General features: G+C 35.9%; 1 protein-coding gene across 1 annotated transcript; it reads right to left on the minus strand.

Moving 5' to 3' along the window:
* Window positions 1-556: 556 nt before the first annotated feature.
* On the minus strand, window positions 557-12,756 carry LOC148782298 (disease resistance protein RPS2-like). Its single transcript, XM_088864606.1, has 7 exons — window positions 12,589-12,756; window positions 11,338-11,401; window positions 11,173-11,253; window positions 10,655-10,841; window positions 7,454-7,510; window positions 1,573-2,175; window positions 557-1,325 (listed from the first exon to the last, which is right to left on the minus strand). Exons 1-7 carry the CDS (start codon window positions 12,754-12,756, stop codon window positions 557-559), a joined length of 1,929 nt encoding a protein of 642 aa, XP_088720732.1.
* Between the last annotated feature and the right edge of the window lie 4,122 nt (window positions 12,757-16,878).

The raw sequence follows: 16,878 nt of genomic DNA on the forward strand, positions 1-16,878 counted from the left end.
TTGTAATGAAAGTTGGGTCAAGGGGGGTTTTGTAATTTTCCCTAAAAATAATTTGTCCTTGTTAAATTCATAAACATATATTAAGGTATTCAATCTTTAATAGAGCACAAATGGAATCTTAAAATCGCGAGAAAATGCATTTGAAAATCAAGTTAGGGAGTTGTTGGAACAAATATCACACATTTTACATTCATGGCATACCAGTGAAGCTATTACCCATACACATCCAGACAACACCAAAACATGTGCTACACAAATAACGCATATATTAGAGAGAGACCACCATTTTCTCAGGAATATACAAGACTCGTAGAGAGAGAGGGAAGACACGAAGTGAGAGGGAGCGGATTGACAGGGGGCCACAATTATTTTCTTTATTCACATATGACTAAGAGAGAGTAGCCAGAGTTGGCATCATAGTGCTCATGGAAAATATGAGATTAAGGAAACCATTTTTTTTGTTGAATAAAGAATCTCAGATGATCAAACCTCTGCTTTCCCTCATCAGGAGACTACTCACTCACTCCCTTCACTGATCCTCCACAATCTTAGCTTTTCAAGATTCTTCGTCTTCATCAGTGACATGTAGCCCTCGTTTGTTGCGGACACCAGGAGGCTCCTTCCTTAACTGCGGGCATTTCCATACGTTCACCATCCCCAACTCGGGGGAATACAAGACACCACTGCTGCATATACTCCTCAGCCGTGAAACAACTTCTAGCTTCATTACTCTAAGCTTTGGGAATGATACATCATCATTCGACTCCGCTCCTTCTTCTATCACCTCTTCCACTCCTTCACAGTTGTAGATACGTATCCTCTCCACGCTGTTGAGTGCCATGGCTTTTGTGAAGACTGCCTTCAATCTATTGTATATGACTAATATCAATCTATGAAGTTGCAACTCCTGTAAGCATTGAAAAGGGTCCTCTTTGGCCTCCTTCCTCGCCACCACACTCTCCAAGTCTTTACAACCATCTACTGTAAGTTGATCCGAGATACGAGTCGGTAGTCGAGTCACACCCTCGCAATGGTAGAGTTTTAAAAACTTTAAATTTCGGGACCCATCCAAATTAGTCAAGGCATCGGCGTCTGTAATTGTGCAATGACTTAGCACCAAAACCTGCAACGGATTGGCCAAGGGCGTCAACCGATCAGGAGTGGTAATGTTGAAGAACCAAATGTGGAGAGATGTTAAATGGTTCAAGCGGCTCAACTCCCCTATCACTCTCGGCCTAATTCCACCTCCTTCCCCATCATCCTCTTCTTCGGACGTATTACACAAATGCGAAGCTCCTCCAACTTGATAAAGCCAGAAAGTACCCCTGCTGGAATTGCAAAGCTTCTAGGAACCTTAGATTAGATAGATTTCCCATCCCTTGAGGCACCCACCCCTCGTAGACTGCCACAATTAGACAAATCCAAAACTTGGAGGTGTTGGAGACCTCCAATCGGAATGGGTGGCAGCTCTCTTAGATAATAACAGTCAGCCAATCTAAGCACACGAAGATTCACTAAATCACACATGGAATGAGGGAGAGATTGAATCTGCGTATGCCTAAGATCAAGCACTGATAGGTAATCCATGCCTTGAAAGAAATTTGTTGGGGGATGGCCTTGAGTCTATTATGTTGAAGCAGCAAGGTAGCAACTTTGGGGCATCCCATTGGCAGTTCAGAGAGGTCCTCAAGATAAAACATCATCAATGAGACCCTCTCTATGTCTTGCCACTTATCGATCTCTGGCGCCTCCGTCACTGAATCATCGGCCTGCACCAAGAATTTTGGGCCTTCTTCGGGCTCGGGGGAGGTGATCCACAGTACGTCATGCATCCTTATTGTGCCCTCTCCCTCCCCGCTTTCCAACGTGCACATGATCTTCGACCTCTCAATCAAAGCATCAACTTTGTTCCTTGTGGCTTTCAAACTACCCAATCTAACGACTAATCCTTCTCCAGTGAAGTGACCTAACAATTGAGAATTAGGTATGGAGTAATCCTCGGGGAGCAGCGCACAATAAAGGAAGAGAGATTTGAGTTCATTGTTTTGCCACAAATCATCCATTATTATGAGATACTTCTTCTTCCTTAGAGCGCCTAACAACTTTTGTTTGGCATCATCCTCATCGCAGTTTGACAGATCCAAATCAAGGTATTTGCGAATTTTCTCTCGAATACTGTTGAATACTAATTTGTCTTTTAGTGACTATGCTCATTCCTTCTATCTAGGAGATTCCTAAGTGGCAGTTTAACTAAACCGTTGTGGTGCTTGGTGAAATGAGGTGTACAATGTGATGGGGTGCTTGGTGAAAAGTGGTGTACAATGTGAAGAGGTGCTTGGTGAAAAGAGATGTACAATGTGATGGGCAATGTGGCCCTTCCTAGATCATATGTATAGGCGGTTAATTGAATCTATAAATAGTAAGACATTGTTGTGATGTAATGTGTGTGTTGAGATAGAAAGGGTGAGTTAGGTGTAAGAGAAAGATTGTAGTTGCTCTATTGTACTACAGCCTTGTGTTCTACTCTAAAGCAATAGTGAAAGTGTCGATTGATTCAATCCAAGCTTCCTATATATTTTTTCAGTCGAATCTCTTTTATTTTATATTTTGAATTCTTTTTTGTTGCAACAAATTTCTATCAAACTGGTATCAGAGCAAGGTTCGAAAAGAATGGCATCCTCAAGTATGGTGTTTCAATCACAAGTTCCTCGTCTTACAAAAGAAAATTATGAAAATTGGTGCATTCAGATGAAAGCAGTACTCAGATCATATGATACGTGGAAAATTGTTGTAAAAGGATACAATGAACCCAGAACCCCAAAAGACGAAGCAGAAATGACAAACAATCAGAAGGCTGCCCTAAAAAAATCAAGGAGACTAGACAAGAGAGCTATGTTTTTAATCTATCAGGGCATTGATGAAAGTACCTTTGAAAAGGTTGCTTCCGCCATCTCTGCAAAACAAGCATGGGAGATCTTACAAAATGTTTTCAAAGGAGAAGAATAAGTGAAGAAAGTTCGTTTGCAGATATTAAGAGCCGAGTTCGAGATGATTCACATGAAAGAGACATAATTAATTTCAGATTACTTCTCAAGCGTGTTAGCAATAGCAAACCAACTCCAGAGAAATGGTGAGGTGCTAGATGAGGTGCGTATCATGGAGAAAATATTAAGATCTCTTACCTATAAATTTGTGCACATAGTTGTAGCAATAAGAGAAAGTAAAGACTTGTCGACTATGACTACCGATCAACTCGTGGGTTCCTTACAAGCCCATGAACAAAGAATGATGAAGAAAACAAACAGCCCTTTGGAACAAGTGCTCAAAACTAATCTCTCCCTAAAAGATGAAAGAGGAGGACTTAGAGGTAGAGGTCAAAGAGGACATGGGACATTTAATAGAAGTGGACGATACTATGACAATTCCAATTTCAATGCCAGAAAAGGAAACAACCAGATGTTGCAATCCTCAAGAGGTCGAGGTGGAAGAAACTTTGCTCGACCTTTCAATCGTCAAAAATATGATAGATCTTCAATTCAATGCCTTAATTGTAAGAAATTCGGCCATTACAGTTCTGAATGCAAATTTAAGAACTCGCAAAAAAATGGAGAACAAGTGAACTTTGTAGAAAAATCCAAAGTGAATCAATAACCAATTCTCCCGTTGCCATGTAAAGAAGAAGAGAGTGAAAGTAGCAACTCATTGTTTCTTGACAGTGGTGCAAGCAACCACATATGCGGAAGAAAAGAAATGTTTGTGGAGTTGGATGAATAAGTGAATAGTAATATAACATTTGGTGATTTCTCAAAAGTTCCAGTCAAAGGGAAAGGTAAAATTTTAATGCGATTCAAGATTGGCAAGGATTGGTTTATTTCCATCGTCTATTATTTGCCAAGCACGAAAAATAATATTCTTAGTCTGGGGCAACTTTTAGAAAAAGGGTATGATATTCGTTTAAAGGATTTAACTCTTACCATAAAAGATAAAAGGGAAAACTTGATTGCCAGAGTTGGCATGTCAAAAAACAGGACATTTTCTTTAGATATCAAAACTGATTTTTTGCAATGCTTAAATGTATCTTTAAAAGAAAAGCCTTGGTTATGGCACTTGATGTTTGGAAACCTCAATTTTAATGGCTTGAAGTTGTTGTATAATCGAAATATGGTGAAAGGGCTACCACTAATTGATCATCCAGAACAACTTTGCGAAGGATGTATGCTCGGGAAGCATCACCGTGAAAGCTTCCCAAGTGGTGTTTCATATAGAGCATGAAAACCCCTTGAACTTATCCATACGGATGTATGTGGGCCACTTAGCACAATTTCTTATGGGCAACATAAGTATTTTATTACCTTCATTGATGATTTTAGTCGGAAGACCTGGGTTTATTTCTTGAAAGAAAAATCAGAAGTCCTTAGGATCTTCAAAAATTTCAAGGCTTTTGCGGAAAAACTATTTTATTACTTTAAGATCAGATAGGGTTGGTGAATATTTTTCAAAGGCATTTGATGAGTTTTGCAAGTATCATGGTATGTATCATCAATTTACTGCAACAAAATGGAGTGCCTGAAAGAAAAAACCGGACAATTATGGATATGGCACGAAGCATGTTGAAATGCAAATATATGCCAAAAGAATTTTGGGATGAGGTGGTCTCTTGTGCTGTCTATATTCTGAATAGGTGTCCCACCAAAAGTGTGCGATTTAGGACACCCCAAGAAGCTTGGGGTGGACATAAGCCTAATGTGGCACATTTAAGGGTATTTGGGTGCATTGCATACTCTCATGTCCCAAATCAAATGAGAAACAAATTAGAGGACAAAACTCAAAAATGTATTTTTATTGGCTATGATGAAAAATCAAAACTTAGAAGCATTATGATACCGCAAATAAGAAATTGATAGTTAGTAGAGATGTGGAACTTAATGAAGAAGCCTCATGGGAATGGAACAAAAAGGAAAAGGAAAGTCATGCAAGAATTGAAATGTATGGAAATGACAATGTTCAAGAGAGATCACAAGAAGAAAATACCCCACCCTCAACTCCTCAATAAGAGTGAAGTTTATCTATTTCTTCCATGGATGAAAGATCAAATGAAAGGCCACCAAGGACACGGAGATTGAGTGAAATTTATTGCTCAAACAGAAAATACTAACAATGAGCACAGTTTATTTTGTTTCTTTGTTGACTTCGAACCCGTAAGTTTCGACTCTGCAGTTCGTGACAAAAGGTGGAAAAAACAATGGATGAGGAGATTCAAGCTATTGAGAAAAATGACACATAGAAGTTTACAACACTTTCGAATCAGCATAAAGCAATTGGTGTGAAATGGGTTTATAAAGCAAAGAAGAATGAGAAAGGTGAAGTAGAAAGATACAAAGCAAGACTGGTTGCCAAAGGATACAAGCAAAGAGCAGGGATTGACTACAAAGAGGTTTTTGCTCCTGTTGTTAGATTGGATACTATTAGATTAATTATTGGTTTGGCTTCTCAAAGAAAATGGAAAATTTTTCACATGGATGTCAAATCTACATTTTTAAATGGTCATCTTGAAGAAGAAGTTTATATTGAACAACCACCGGGTTACATTATAAAGGGGCATGAAAATGAAGTTTATAAACTGAAAAGGGCACGTTATGGTTTGAATCAAGCTCCAAGAGCCTCGAATTCAAGAATCGACAAATATTTTCAAGAAAATGGTTTTTATAAGTGCCCCTTTGACCATGCTCTATATTTGAAGATGAATGACAATGGTGGTCTATTGATAGTTTGCTTATATGTTGATGATATAATTTTCCCTAGAAATAACATTAGCATGATTGGTGATTTTAAGCAATCTATGATTACTTAATTTGAGATGACAGATATTGGGCTTATGAATTACTTTCTTGGAATTCAAGTTAAACAATGTGACGAAGGGATATATATTGCTAAAATAGATATGCAAAGGAAATTCTCAAAAAATTTAAAATGGAGAATTGTAATTCTCTAACTACTCCAGTAAAATGTAAGATAAATGGAAGATATGATGATTCTAGCATGGATGCCACTTATTTTAAAAGCTTGGTTGGAAGTTTGCGTTATCTGACATGTACTAGACCTGATATTTTGCATGGAGTGGGCCTAATAAGTCGGTATATGGAAGCTCCTAATAAAACTGACTTGAAGGCAGCCAAAAGGATTCTTCGTTATCTGAAAGACACATTGGATTATGGATTGCTCTATTCTCATTCAAATGAACTCAAGATTATTGGTTATTGTGATAGTGATTGAGGAGGTGACCTATATGATAGAAAAAGTACTACAGGTTATGTATTTCATATTGGATCTACAGGTTGTACTTGGTGTTCAAAGAAGCAACCAATTGTTACATTATCCACGTGTGAAGCCGAATATGTAGTAGCATCATCATGTGTGTGTCGTGCTATTTGGTTGCGAAATGTGCTAAGGAATTTGTAGGTACCACAAGAAGGCCCTATAACGATCAAGGTCGACAACAAACCAGCAATAGCATTGGCCCAGAATCCAAAATTTTATGCAAGAAGCAAGCACATATATATAAGATTCCATTCCATTCGAGAGCATGTGAAGAATAATGAAGTTGAGCTTGTGTTTTGCAAATCAGAAAAACAAGTTGCAGACATTTTGACAAAGCCACTAAAGACTGAAACATTTTGTTATTTAAGAATGTTACTTGGAATGAGAGTGACAAATTAAGTGGGGATGTTGAATATTAATTTGTCTTTTAGTGACTATGCTCATTCCTTCTCTCTAGATATTCATAAGTGGCGTTTAACTAAACCGATGTGGTGCTTGGTGAAAAGAGGTATATAATGTGATGGGGTGCTTAGAGAAAAGAGGTGTACAATGTGAAGGGGTGCTTGGTGAAAAGAGATGTACAATGTGGTGGGCCATGTGGGCCTTCGTAGACCATATGTATAGGCAGTTAATTGAGTCTACAACTAGTAAGATATTATTGTGATGTAATGTGTGTGTTGAGATAGAAAGGGTGAGTTAGGCGTAAGAGAAAGATTGTGGTTGCTCTATTGTACTAAAACCTTGTGTTCTATTCTAAAGCAATACTGAAAGTGCTGATTGATTCAATCCAAGCTTCTTATATTTTTCGAGTCGAAACTCTTTTATTTTATATTTTGAATTAATTTTTGTTGCAACAAATTTCTATCAAATACTTGGTACATCCGGAGTCGCTGACACTGTAACTTTTATCGCAATGTCAAAATATGGATTGATTTTGTAGTGGTTGTTTACATTGTCTACCAAGGTCGTCTTCCCGACACCTGGCATGCCATATATTCCGATGATCGGAAAACATTGGTCACATATGCGTTTGATAACCTTTTGCAATGTGGCTTGACGGATGGGTTGGCCATTGACGTTTGTGGCTGCTATCTCTGTCACAGACTCTGGAGGAGGTTATTTTGCTATGACAAACTTTGCTACGAGCCTCTCATCAACCAGTAACTTGAGCTTCGCAGCCCTCTTGCTCAATCTGCAAACGTAAGCAACAATTTGTACACAAACCTTTTAGATAGGTCTTCCCCTGTATATATTCCTCTTCTATCTCAACCGCTTTTGTTTGGATTTCATCTATTGCCTTCAACCAATCACCGACTACACCAGTGGCGATTTTTCATTGGTTCTAAAGAACTCGTTACATCTTCTCTCTTGCCCTTTAGCTTTCCTGTTGATATTTTCAAGGCCTCGACATAAACTTTGAGGTGTACCAAGTAGCTGATCTGTGGGATAAGGGGATCAATCACATACTTGGTAACCAATTCCAGAATTGGACAAAAGAAATCTATTATGTATGTATGTAGAGAGAGAGGGAGAGGGAGGGGGAGTGGATGGAAGGATTTATAGATAGATTGGGGAGATGTTGAGGGTGATTGAAGCTACAGGTATGTTTAAGACATAGCAAAAAAGCATTTGGTTTTTGAAGACAGACACTATGTTTGGAAAATCAAAGCAGAAAAGATTGTAAATACAGAGGCAAGAAACTAAAGCCAATATGAATCGGGAGGAAGAGCTTATGAGATACAAAAGCAAGCAGCTTTTTGAGAGATTAGAGATTGAAAAGATGAGATCTCTGAGAGAGAACCAACTTTCTGCCAGGGCAAGGGAGCATTTGAGGAAACTGGAAATCAAGTGAAAGGCGTCAGAGGAGAGATGTAGAAATCAGAAGAGAGGGGTGCTGGTGTTTGAGAGAGAGAGATGGGGGTACTATGTTGAACATGCTCTTTTCTCCAAAGTTGTGTGGTTTAAATAAGTGAGATTTCTCTGTTTCACTTACAATGTGTTGTGAGTTCCTTTTTTTTTTCAATTCTTTTTGGGGACCACTGTTTTAAATAAGGGTGAATCTTTGTGATGGTCTATTAAAAAAAAAGCATATATAATATATATCGAGCAGATTTATAAACACTTGAAAATCTTGAAAATTATCTGCCTATTATAAAGATGTACTATTTTTAAGACTAAAAATCTATGTTTTCACATGCTCATATATCTTGAGGTCGAGATATCGAAACCATTTTTTCGCATTGAAACAACATCTTGTAGTGGATTTTTGAGATGCAATCTTACTTGATTGTTTACAGCATTACTCTTGTATAAATTCTTTCCTTTAAATAATTACCTTCATTTGAGTCTCTAAACAATCTAATCAGAGCCCATCTCAAAAATTTCACTAGAAGAGGTCGTTTTGATGCCCAAATGTCCTCAAATTGTTCATCTAGACATCAAGATGTATAGATGGGTTTCAAGTTTTGGAATAGTGTGTCTTGTAATGCATTTTTGGACTGTTAATTTTCAAGATTTTCAAGTTTTCATAGATCTGCTTGATCTACACTATTTTTGAAGCTTTGAATTTTATAATTAAAGATGAAAATATATTTTAAGACAATCGCAAAGATTTCCAATATTGAAACCATATCTTTCAACACAGTTTGAAGGTGCCCTTTACATAGATTTGGCACACGTTGTAATTATATGTGTGAATACATTCATTAGAAAGAAGAAGAATAAAAATAATACTAGACATTGTTAAAGTTGAACGGGTGGTGTTGTCCAAAAAAAGATATGGTTAGGGCCTGTTTAATAACTGGAAGCAAGTTCAGTAACACCACATGATAAAATTGCATTTTTGTTTCCAAACCGGCCTATAGTGTCATCTTGAAATTTTCCAAAATCAGTGGTAGTCATGTAATTTTTATAAAGCGCATATCAATTTAAAGTTTCCTAAATCAGTGTCAGTCATGTAACATATTTTCTGTTTCTTTTTTTTGCAAAGAATAGGTGCACAGTTTCTTTTTTTGGAAAGAAGTATGGACATGCGTGTAGACAAGCAAAATCCATAGAGAAGTGTAGTCTACCTTTGTGAGATTTGTAGTCTCTATCTGATTCTTGTAACAATTTTTTGTTTGCACTATTTTGTGTTTCCACGATTTTGTTTTTGTGCATTCATTTTTCAATATATTTTTTTGGACAACTTTTCTCAAAATATATAGTACTTTTAAACAGTGACCAGAAAAGTGCAAAATGTTTCATATCATGACATTGGAATTAAAAAGATCTTTTTTAAAAAAAGAGAAAATGCAAAATGCAGAATAGAATAAATTCACTAATAAATGAACATTTCAAGATTTGCATGCTACGTGGCCCAATGGATAATCTACGAGTGAAGTTTGAGAGTCAGAAGTGCACAAAAATATGCAAGACACTTGGGGTCAAAATATTGAAACTCTATGGAGGCATTAGATGTCTTAGAAAAAGGATGTATAATATCCAATGCACTATAGAAAACTATACTCCATCGGGGTAATCCACATTTGATGAATTATGAGTGGTGATGAAGAGGTAGGACCCACCATTGTGATCATACTCTTTTCTAGGGGGTTCCAGTCCCTCTTTATACCATTTATCATTTCATTGGACGAGGACCACCCCATGGAATATGCAAATGAGTAGCCATTGGATATATTATACACTTCCATTCTAGAGATGTATTAACAAATCATAACATGTAATAACTTCAGCACTGATGCATCTATATCATGTAACATTCACAATTGATGCGTCCATAAAAAGAAAACTATGTACAAAAAACCAGCCCATTCAACAATTAACCTGTAATAATTTAAACACACATAAATCAAAATTCAAGAACTAAGAAATCAACACATTCAAACACACATGCACAATGCAAGCAGTACGAAATCAACCCATTCAACAATAACCTGCAATAACTTGAGCGCTACGTATATTCAGCACTTATGCATATGTATCAAGCAGCATTCACAATTCATGCACCCATAAACAATAACCTGTAAGAAATCAACCCATTCAAATATATATGCACATTGCAAGCAGTAAGAAATCAGCTCATTCAACAATATTCTGCAATAACCTGACCACTACTTATATTCAACACTGACGCATCTATATCAAACAACATTCACAATTCATGCACCCATAAAGAAAACCACGTACAAAACCCCATTCAACAATAACCTGTAATAGTTTAAACATACATAATTCAAAATGCAATAGAATGAACACAACATAAAAATTTCATATGAAATGCAGAACAATGTTTAATTTCAAGTGCTATCGACTTAGGTAGGCCTCCCACAACTACGTCGCTATGGCATCTCGCTGATAAACGCCAACGTCATGATCAACTTGCCCCTGAGTCAATTGTGAAAAACCATCATCTCCGTCAATTACGAGTTGACTCTCAACCCTCATTCGAAAACACAGCTCCCTTCTGCTATCGGCTCCCCGAGTCATCATGATGTAGTTGTGCAATATTGCACATGCAATAACTACATCAACATGTGTTCGTAAAGAATGCCACATTTGATTTCGGAGTACAAGAAATCTAGCCTTTCAAAGTCCAAATGTCCTCGCCACCACATTTATAAGCGTGCAATGCCGCTTGTTGAATAACTCCTTGTGATTCTGGGGAGCCCGTGGGCCTGAAGTAAATTCGTTTAGATGGTAATGGACTCTTCAATATGGTCCTATAAAACCACCATCTACAAGGTAATATTTTCTTGTACCATGTTTATGCAATGAGTATATTGTAAGGCCAAATATTTCACTAGAAAAATTGTACAAACTGAAGCGACGAAACATAGGAAGGAATGAAGTTACGCTCAGGCACTGTAAGCCTACTGCCTTCATTACTAATTACGTCATATAGGACTGTAGAATCTGATGCAGATCCTTCCCAACCTGCAAGTACATAATAGAAGCGCATATCGAAAACAACTGCAGCCATAGTATTCTGGCTTAAAAACCCTTTTATGTTTTATAAACGATTATGCAATCGACTACGAACTAGAGCAGGGACATGAGTCCCATCAGTAGCTCCGATACAATCCTATTAAGAGAAAAAAATCAACATATAATATATTAATTCTCCATGGCTGTGAGAACAACAATGTGAATTACTTGACACTCGCTTACCTTGAAATATGGGTAAAATCATAGCATATCACTAGCAATGTGGACACGTGTTTCATTGCTTGCTGGTTGCAGGAACAAGGGTTCCAATTGTAAGACGACTTGTAAAACTCTATGGAAGTAGGAACTTATGGTCTACCCTGAATATTGGAACCAATCCTAGACCACCCTATTCCTATGATTGTGTGTGACAGTGCTTAAAAATATGACTACTTGTTCATCAACTGCCAAATATCTTGTATCTGTAATGTTTGTCCTCTACTTTACCAAATTACTTAGACTGATAAAAGCACAACTTTCCATTTGTAATTGGTCGAAGTACTTACGAAGGTGCCCTGATAGCAAGTATTGGACATAATTGGCCCCAGTAGAAATTGAAGTATGAGCACGCCTTTTCCTTTTTTGCGTAGTGTTACACCAACATATAATGCACCACATTATATATGTAAGATATAATATTACCACCAACCGACGCTGTTGGGGATCCATAACTAGAAATAGAAGAAGGCACCCACATTAAATTAAAGCAATATTTTTAATCAAACCATAATATAAAAGAAGCCATCCACATCTATAAAGAAAACCATGAAGCAACCTTTGACATTAAATTAAAAGAAACCATCCACATACAAATGAAAGAATTTATCTAATACATATTTATAAAATGCAAACCATAAAGTAATCTCTATCAAACCATAATAAGAAAGAAGCCATCCACATCGATAAAGAAAACCATGAAGCAACATTTGACATTAAATTGAAAGAAACCAACCACATACAAATGAAAGAATTTATCCAATACATATTTATAAAATGCAAACCATAAAGTAATCTCTATCAAACCATAATATGAATGAAGCTATCCACATCCATAATGAAAACCATGAAGCAAATCTTTGATATTAAAATGAAAGAAGCCATCGAATTACAAATGAAGGAAGTCATCCACATACATATTTATAATATGGAAACCATAAAGTAAACATAGTCAATCAAGTATGTAGAGGTGTTTCATCTCTTCATCCAAGTAAGTATCTTTGGATCCGGTAAGTTTAATAACATCTCTGCCTTTGTAGAATCTTTAAAGATCCTTGCCGCCATTACAAAGACATCATCACCAACTTCACTTGCTCTCCACATGTCTTCAACAATCTTTAAGGCGTCTCTCCTAACCTTGGATGGAACATCTACCACAAGAGTATTGTTGTTACCTGCAGTTTCATGTGCTAGCATCTTAATGCTATCGGCCACCTCTATCATGACTTTAGTCATGGAGTCATTGAAGGTGGGTTGCTTTGATCGGTGTTGTGTTCCTATAGGAGTATGGGACCTCTATCTGTTTTATCCAAAAAGTGTAAAGTATTTTTGGATTACATCAGATGAGGATGAGCTAGATTGGACTTGGACTTCTACATGGGGTTCATTAGAGAATGGAGTTTCGGGCCTTTCTGGCTTAATTGCAATGCCACCCCTAGTTGATTTGTACGTTCCATTTGTTGTGTTGCCCTCATAGATCTTGCTTAGGAGCTAATATTTGGGCAAAGTCTTGTCATGATATTTATTTGCCCATTCATTCTCCTACATATAAAAGATCATTATTTTTAGATCTTGCATAAGGTTTAAACGAGCAAATTTGACCTTGGGCACCACAAAATATAAGGTTAAGATTTTATCTCACATTTCCAATGGACCAGAATAATGAGATCTCTATGCACCCTGACTCTCAGCTAATGGTCTAGGCTTTTATTCCCACTTACTACGCTTTCATTCCCACTGAGGTAATAAAAATCCACTAGCTATTTCTAAGACACAGAAGGCATTGTATCCATACTATATATGTCGCCAAGCCCACATATGTAGAAATGCGGGCCTCATAATAAATCTATCTTTAAGATAGATTTTTGGACTTAATATTAAAGGGCATTTAATCTCTAACATGGAGATCATGAATACAAAAAAATAAATATTTTTTAAAAACTAGAAATAAGAGTTCTAGTAAGAAAATATTTGCACCATCAATTTCCATTGTTTTTAGATGAAACACTTACTTGCATAAAGATAAATGCTTTACACTTTTTGGACTACATATATAGTCATGTGGTCCAAAAATACTTTACACTTTTTGGACTGCATATATAATCATGCATAAAGATGAATGCTTTACCCTTTTTGGACCGCATGAACCAATTTTCCTTAGGGGGACCTCTATGGGCCAGAGGTGCTTGAGTTTGGGGGAGAGAATAATTTTTAAGTGTGATTTCAAGTATGAGAGAAAAGGGGTGTAAAGGTTTTCCTATAAAAATGAAATAAGCACATTTTAAAGGCGTAAGAAAGTGTAATTTCAAGTGTTGAGTTGTGACCATTTGCATGTGACTGCTCATCTAAACTGTTATTAACTGTCACTCAGTGACTTAACGGTCAATGCATCTAACAGCTACAAAATAACCTCGACAATTTCATTCAATCCCCGCCATTTATTCACAAAATGAGCTGCATACACCAGAGCGAATGCGAGCCACGAGCCTGATCTGCTCCTAAGTGTGAGCTAAAGGTGCTAATGTGCCAATGTGGGCTTGCCTGCACGCGTTGCAAGGTGGTACCTTTGTGCCTTTATATACCCACACACATGCATATTGTACATTGTGCGTGCTCTGCATGTAGTGTACGGTTGAATCAACAAAGTAATTCAATATTTCATTTGCTCTTTACTATTCTCCAATGTCTCCCTTTACAGCATACCCACTACAAATATCATAGTTTTAAAATGATATTACTTTGAAATAACATAGTATTTTTCAGAAGGTTGGTATTGTGTCCACAAGCTGTGGACGCATAAAATGTGCACAAGCACCTTTTAATGGTTCAGATTGAACCACCCTCATCCAAGGTCAAAAATAAATTTTTTTTTTATTTTTAATTTTTATTCAAAATGATATTAACTTGAAATTCGGGCTGTTGCTTCATTTTATAAGTAGAATTGAATAAAAATAATATAGAATATTTTGAATAAACAATGTTGATTAAGATAATTTTAGGGTTATTTTTTTTTTTTTTATTAAATATATTTTTAATCTTTTTTATTCAATTATCTTTGTAAAAATAAACCTACACCCTAAAATTTAGATAACGTTTATGGGCATGATCCTTAAAGTTTTTGGTCTAAGAAGGGTGAGCACCTTAAACTTTCACTTAACCCATCCCAAGCTTGTGTAAAGGAGGTGTGTTGTATTATGTAGGCAACCACTGTAAAGCTTTGTCAAAACTTTCTATGAATTCTGATAACCCTAAAATTTAGATAAATAGCTTATTGCAATAAAGAATAATAATAATATGTAAAATTTGTTTTTGGCCGTTTGATATGGCCTTTTGAGATCTCAATTATTGGAATGGTGCTTGTGCACCCTTCCACACATCCACATGATGGGACATGACTTTTTTCGTTTTTTTTCAAAATGGTGTGGTTTCTATAAGGCTGATGTCCTAAACAATCAAAGTAAGGTGCACCTTCCAATAGTATTGAAAGATGTTATTTAGTATTGAAAATCATTTTCATAGCTAGAAAATTTATTTTCATATCTAGAAAATTTATTTTCATATCTATTTATAAAATTTAAAACATTAAAGATAGTGTAGTTCGAGCAGATCTATGAATACAAGATAATCTTGAAAATTGAAGGTCCAAAAAATGCATTACGAGATGCACTAATTCTAAAAACTTGGAATATATATATATATATATATATATATATATATATATATATATATATATATATATATATATATATATATATATATATATATATATATATATATATATATATATATATTTATATATATATATATATAGGAAGATGCTATAAAACGCCTATAGGTGAAAATGAATAGAGATTTCGCCTACCCTCATCACCGTCTAAAGTTCATCGCACGATCACGATTGTCCGATAGTGTTATATATGTCATTTTTTATTATATAAATTCGAATGACTTGAAATTTTGAGCGTGTGTTTATAAAAAATAGAAATATCAGTGAAAAATATCAAAAAAATATTTTACAAGAAAACAATTTACCAAAATACCGCCAAAATTTTTTCAGGGGTATTTTGGTCAATATATTTTTTGAAAATTATTGTTTTGATATTTTTATTAGGTGCACCTCACTAGGATGTATACATGTTCTAAATTTTAGGTCATTCCGATTTGTAGAAAAAAAATTAAATGTAAAACTTTACCAGATAATCGTGACTGTGCGACGAACTTTGGACGGTAATGAAGGTAAGCAAAATCACTTTCCATTTCGTCTATAGGCGTTGGGAAGAGTTTTCCATATATATATATATATATATATATATAAGAACAAATACAAAATCCTTTGATCAAACAAAAGATTCAATCAATACAACAACAAATAGAAATTTCTATATGCAGTGAGCATCCCAATGCTTTTTGGGAAAGAAAAAAGCATAGTATGGGCTAAAAAAAAAAGTGGTCTAGGAATGTCATCCTTGGACTGCAACTTCAAGTTTTGAGGGGGAAAAAAAACTGTCTGAGGTCCGAGAATTTCAATTTCAGAACTTAAAAAAAGTTTGATCTGAGGGTCCTAATTCAACTAGGGTACGGTTTGTATAGAGCAGAGGCTTTAAACATTCAAATTAGAACCTAACTACAAATAGTGTCAAAAAATAGGGTTTCAATTTTGGAAATCTTTGTGATAGTTAGTTATAAAATTTAAAGCTTCAAAATAGTGTAAATCGAGAAGATCTATGAAAATCTTGAAAATTGACGGTCAAAAAATGCATTGTTAGATGCACTATTTTCAATAGTTGAAATCCATTTTTTTCTCATTTCCATGCATCTTGATGTTAAGATGATTAATTTGAGGATATTTCGGCATCAAAACAATTTCTTCTAGTGAAAATTTTGAGGTGGCGCTAATTTGATTCTTGAGAGCCTAGGCTCTATGTAAACTTTTGCCTTCATCAAGACTTTGGTGTCTATTGTGTGGGTTTCAAGCTTGGGTGTATAGAGCATAGGAACATTGTAAAAGACCTCTATATTTTCCTCTATCCCAAGGACAAATTTCTCTTCTTATGCACATCAAATACTACATCGAAGGGGGCAAATATCGTCTCGAGATAGTACTCATGCGTGCCTGAAAACAAGAAGAGGAGATCTTGATTTTGCAAATTGTACTATTTTCTACCCCATTTCACCCACCAAAACTCCAACAATTCAAGATGATATTTCATAGGTGAAAGAAAGGAGACGGCCATGACTTCTTTGAAATTCATTAATCACAACTCGACTTGAACGCTTAATCGTGCTGAACTTTAAGAGACGGCAAAAAAAGGTCATCTTTTTGCTTAAAACTTTCAAAGTGGCTTACATAGTCTCCGA

This window comes from Amborella trichopoda, chromosome 4 (genome assembly GCF_054954075.1).
Source record: "Amborella trichopoda isolate Santa Cruz 75 chromosome 4, AtrichopodaSantaCruz75HAP2 v2.0, whole genome shotgun sequence".
In the NCBI taxonomy this organism is placed as follows: domain Eukaryota; kingdom Viridiplantae; phylum Streptophyta; class Magnoliopsida; order Amborellales; family Amborellaceae; genus Amborella; species Amborella trichopoda.